The sequence below is a fragment of the Callionymus lyra genome, chromosome 2, assembly GCF_982586985.1.
Source record: "Callionymus lyra chromosome 2, fCalLyr1.hap1.1, whole genome shotgun sequence".
Classification (NCBI taxonomy): Eukaryota; Metazoa; Chordata; class Actinopteri; order Syngnathiformes; family Callionymidae; genus Callionymus; species Callionymus lyra.
The window spans coordinates 589,200-595,199 of NC_141819.1; the positions used below are offsets into that span (position 1 = coordinate 589,200).

The window sequence follows — 6,000 nt, forward strand, 5'->3', positions numbered from 1 at the left end:
CTACCACTGTATTCTACTGTTCCTACCACTGTATCCTACTGTTCCTACCACTGTATCCACCATGTATCCTACTGTTCCTACCACTGTATCCTACTGTTCCTACCACTGTATCATAGTGTTCCTACCACTGTATTCTACTGTTCCTACCACTGTATCCTACTGTTCCTACCACTGTATTCTACTGTTCCTACCACTGTATCCTACTGTTCCTACCACTGTATTCTACTGTTCCTACCACTGTATTCTACTGTTCCTACCACTGTATCCTACTGTTCCTACCACTGTATTCTACTGTTCCTACCACTGTATCCTACTGTTCCTACCACTGTATTCTACTGTTCCTACCACTGTATCCTACTGTTCCTACCACTGTATCCTACTGTTCCTACCACTGTATTCTACTGTTCCTACCACTGTATCCTACTGTTCCTACCACTGTATCCTACTGTTCCTACCACTGTATTCTACTGTTCCTACCACTGTATCCTACTGTTCCTACCACTGTATTCTACTGTTCCTACCACTGTATCCTACTGTTCCTACCACTGTATTCTACTGTTCCTACCACTGTATCCTACTGTTCCTACCTGTTCCTACCACTGTATTCTACTGTTCCTACCACTGTATCCACCACTGTATTCTACTGTTCCTACCAATGTATTCTACTGTTCATACCACTGTATCATAGTGTTCCTACCACTGTATTCTACTTTTCCTACCACTGTATCCTACTGTTCCTACCACTGTATTCTACTGTTCCTACCACTGTATCATAGTGTTCCTACCACTGTATTCTACTGTTCCTACCACTGTATCCTACTGTTCCTACCACTGTATCCTACTGTTCCTACCACTGTATTCTACTGTTCCCACCACTGTATCCTACTGTTCCTACCACTGTATTCTACTGTTCCTACCACTGTATCCTACTGTTCCTACCACTGTATCCACCACTGTATTCTACTTTTCCTACCACTGTATCCTACTGTTCCTACCAATGTATTCTACTGTTCCTACCACTGTATCCTACTGTTCCTACCACTGTATCCTACTGTTCCTACATCTGTATTCTACTGTTCCTACCACTGTATTCTACTGTTCCTACCACTGTATCCTACTGTTCCTACCACTGTATTCTACTGTACCTACCACTGTATTCTACTGTTCCTACATCTGTATTCTACTGTTCCTACATCTGTATACTACTGTTCCTACCACTGTATTCTACTGTTCCTACCACTGTATCCTACTGTTCCTACCACTGTATTCTACTGTTCCTACCACTGTATCCTACTGTTCCTACCACTGTATTCTACTGTTCCTACATCTGTATTCTACTGTTCCTACATCTGTATCCTACAGTTCCTACCACTGTATTCTACTGTTCCTACCACTGTATTCTACTGTTCCTACCACTGTATCCTACTGTTCCTACCACTGTATTCTACTGTTCCTACCACTGTATCCTACTGTTCCTACCACTGTATTCTGTATTCTACTGTTCCTACCACTGTATCCTACTGTTCCTACCACTGTATTCTACTGTTCCTACCACTGTATTCTACTGTTCCTACCACTGTATCCTACTGTTCCTACCACTGTATCCTACTGTTCCTACCACTGTATTCTACTGTTCCTACCACTGTATTCTACTGTTCCTACCACTGTATCCTACTGTTCCTACCACTGTATTCTACTGTTCCTACCACTGTATTCTACTGTTCCTACCACTGTATCCTACTGTTCCTACCACTGTATTCTACTGTTCCTACCACTGTATTCTACTGTTCCTACCACTGTATTCTACTGTTCCTACCACTGTATCCTACTGTTCCTACCACTGTATTCTACTGTTCCTACCACTGTATCCTACTGTTCCTACCACTGTATTCTACTGTTCCTACCACTGTATCCTACTGTTCCTACCACTGTATCCTACTGTTCCTACCACTGTATTCTACTGTTGCTACCACTGTATCCTACTGTTCCTACCACTGTATCCTACTGTTCCTACCACTGTATTCTACTGTTCCTACCACTGTATCCTACTGTTCCTACCACTGTATTCTACTGTTCCTACCACTGTATCCTACTGTTCCTACCACTGTATTCTACTGTTCCTACCACTGTATCCTACTGTTCCTACCTGTTCCTACCACTGTATTCTACTGTTCCTACCACTGTATCCACCACTGTATTCTACTGTTCCTACCAATGTATTCTACTGTTCATACCACTGTATCATAGTGTTCCTACCACTGTATTCTACTTTTCCTACCACTGTATCCTACTGTTCCTACCACTGTATTCTACTGTTCCTACCACTGTATCATAGTGTTCCTACCACTGTATTCTACTGTTCCTACCACTGTATCCTACTGTTCCTACCACTGTATCCTACTGTTCCTACCAATGTATTCTACTGTTCCCACCACTGTATCCTACTGTTCCTACCACTGTATTCTACTGTTCCTACCACTGTATCCTACTGTTCCTACCACTGTATCCACCACTGTATTCTACTTTTCCTACCACTGTATCCTACTGTTCCTACCAATGTATTCTACTGTTCCTACCACTGTATCCTACTGTTCCTACCACTGTATCCTACTGTTCCTACATCTGTATTCTACTGTTCCTACCACTGTATTCTACTGTTCCTACCACTGTATCCTACTGTTCCTACCACTGTATTCTACTGTACCTACCACTGTATTCTACTGTTCCTACATCTGTATTCTACTGTTCCTACATCTGTATACTACTGTTCCTACCACTGTATTCTACTGTTCCTACCACTGTATCCTACTGTTCCTACCACTGTATTCTACTGTTCCTACCACTGTATCCTACTGTTCCTACCACTGTATCCTACTGTTCCTACCACTGTATCCTACTGTTCCTACCACTGTATCCACCACTGTATTCTACTGTTCCTACCACTGTATCCTACTGTTCCTACCACTGTATCCTACTGTTCCTACCACTGTATCCTACTGTTCCTACCACTGTATCCACCACTGTATTCTACTGTTCCTACATCTGTATTCTACTGTTCCTACATCTGTATACTACTGTTCCTACCACTGTATTCTACTGTTCCTACCACTGTATCCTACTGTTCCTACCACTGTATTCTACTGTTCCTACCACTGTATCCTACTGTTCCTACCACTGTATCCTACTGTTCCTACCACTGTATCCTACTGTTCCTACCACTGTATCCACCACTGTATTCTACTGTTCCTACCACTGTATCCTACTGTTCCTACCACTGTATCCTACTGTTCCTACCACTGTATCCTACTGTTCCTACCACTGTATCCACCACTGTATTCTACTGTTCCTACATCTGTATTCTACTGTTCCTACATCTGTATACTACTGTTCCTACCACTGTATTCTACTGTTCCTACCACTGTATCCTACTGTTCCTACCACTGTATTCTACTGTTCCTACCACTGTATCCTACTGTTCCTACCTCTGTATCCTACTTTTCCTACCACTGTATCATAGTGTTCATAGTCAGGTATTTTAATACATATTAAGGTTTCACTATTAAAGCACTTTGTTCACGAACATCTTAACATTCAGACTCACAAACACTCGCATCATGTTATTGATTCACAAACTGATCTCTTCTGAGAAGCTGTCAATCAATAATTCAGAGACGAGGTCCACGTCTGGCCCGTGTTGGGATTGGAGAGCTGAGTGGAGACTGAGAGTCTGAGGGGTCCCTGAAGGTTCCTGGAGGTCCCCGGAGGTCCCCGGAGGTCCCTGGAGGTCCCTGAAGATCCCTGAAGGTTCCTACATCTGTATTCTACTGTTCCTACATCTGTATACTACTGTTCCTACCACTGTATTCTACTGTTCCTACCACTGTATCCTACTGTTCCTACCACTGTATTCTACTGTTCCTACCACTGTATCCTACTGTTCCTACCACTGTATTCTACTGTTCCTACCACTGTATCCTACTGTTCCTACCTGTTCCTACCACTGTATTCTACTGTTCCTACCACTGTATCCACCACTGTATTCTACTGTTCCTACCAATGTATTCTACTGTTCATACCACTGTATCATAGTGTTCCTACCACTGTATTCTACTTTTCCTACCACTGTATCCTACTGTTCCTACCACTGTATTCTACTGTTCCTACCACTGTATCATAGTGTTCCTACCACTGTATTCTACTGTTCCTACCACTGTATCCTACTGTTCCTACCACTGTATCCTACTGTTCCTACCAATGTATTCTACTGTTCCCACCACTGTATCCTACTGTTCCTACCACTGTATTCTACTGTTCCTACCACTGTATCCTACTGTTCCTACCACTGTATCCACCACTGTATTCTACTTTTCCTACCACTGTATCCTACTGTTCCTACCAATGTATTCTACTGTTCCTACCACTGTATCCTACTGTTCCTACCACTGTATCCTACTGTTCCTACATCTGTATTCTACTGTTCCTACCACTGTATTCTACTGTTCCTACCACTGTATCCTACTGTTCCTACCACTGTATTCTACTGTACCTACCACTGTATTCTACTGTTCCTACATCTGTATTCTACTGTTCCTACATCTGTATACTACTGTTCCTACCACTGTATTCTACTGTTCCTACCACTGTATCCTACTGTTCCTACCACTGTATTCTACTGTTCCTACCACTGTATCCTACTGTTCCTACCACTGTATCCTACTGTTCCTACCACTGTATCCTACTGTTCCTACCCCTGTATCCACCACTGTATTCTACTGTTCCTACCACTGTATCCTACTGTTCCTACCACTGTATCCTACTGTTCCTACCACTGTATCCTACTGTTCCTACCACTGTATCCACCACTGTATTCTACTGTTCCTACATCTGTATTCTACTGTTCCTACATCTGTATACTACTGTTCCTACCACTGTATTCTACTGTTCCTACCACTGTATCCTACTGTTCCTACCACTGTATTCTACTGTTCCTACCACTGTATTCTACTGTTCCTACCACTGTATCCTACTGTTCCTACCACTGTATTCTACTGTTCCTACCACTGTATCCTACTGTTCCTACCTCTGTATCCTACTTTTCCTACCACTGTATCATAGTGTTCATAGTCAGGTATTTTAATACATATTAAGGTTTCACTATTAAAGCACTTTGTTCACGAACATCTTAACATTCAGACTCACAAACACTCGCATCATGTTATTGATTCACAAACTGATCTCTGCTGAGAAGCTGTCAATCAATAATTCAGAGACGAGGTCCACGTCTGGCCCGTGTTGGGATTGGAGAGCTGAGTGGAGACTGAGAGTCTGAGGGGTCCCTGAAGGTTCCTGGAGGTCCCCGGAGGTCCCCGGAGGTCCCTGGAGGTCCCTGAAGATCCCTGAAGGTCCCCAGAGGTCCCTGAAGGTCCCCAGAGGTCCCTGAAGGTCCCTGAAGGTCCCTGAAGGTCCCTGGAGGTCCCTGGAGGTCCCTGAAGGTTCCTGGAGGTCCCCGGAGGTCCCTGAAGGTCCCTGGAGGTCCCTGGAGGTCCCTGAAGGTCCCCAGAGGTCCCTGAAGGTCCCTGAAGGTCCCTGAAGGTCCCTGGAGGTCCCTGGAGGTCCCTGAAGGTCCCTGGAGGTCCCTGGAGGTCCCTGAAGGTCCCTGAAGGTCCCTGGAGGTCCCTGAAGGTCCCTGGAGGTTCCTCGTGAACCTCCTGCTTGCCGCACAGCACCGTTCACGTGAGAACACGTATGACCCCTGGAGTCGACCCCGTGACCCCAAACACCCTCCATGACGGGTTCTGACCCGGAGTCTCACCTGTGACGAGAGTCGGGAAAGTTACCTTCAGCAGGGATGACACTGAGCGGTCCCAGCTCCTCGGGGAACAAGGCGCCGGCGCTCTGAAGGAACCAGGACAGCAGGAGGACGAGAGACGCCGTCATGGTCGCACACGTGTGGAGTCTGTGACGACAAACACACAACATTCTTCATCCCGAGATAACAAC

General features: G+C 44.8%; 1 protein-coding gene across 1 annotated transcript in view; it reads right to left on the reverse strand.

Annotated features, from left to right (window-relative positions):
* sema6bb (sema domain, transmembrane domain (TM), and cytoplasmic domain, (semaphorin) 6Bb) overlaps window positions 1–6,000 on the reverse strand; it is a 135,134-nt gene that overhangs the window by 81,849 nt on the left and 47,285 nt on the right. Inside the window, exon 3 of the mRNA XM_087783170.1 lies at window positions 5,838–5,956. Coding sequence (XP_087639296.1) covers window positions 5,838–5,937 — 100 coding nt within the window. The 5' untranslated portion in view covers window positions 5,938–5,956. The remainder of the gene's footprint in view (window positions 1–5,837; window positions 5,957–6,000) is intronic.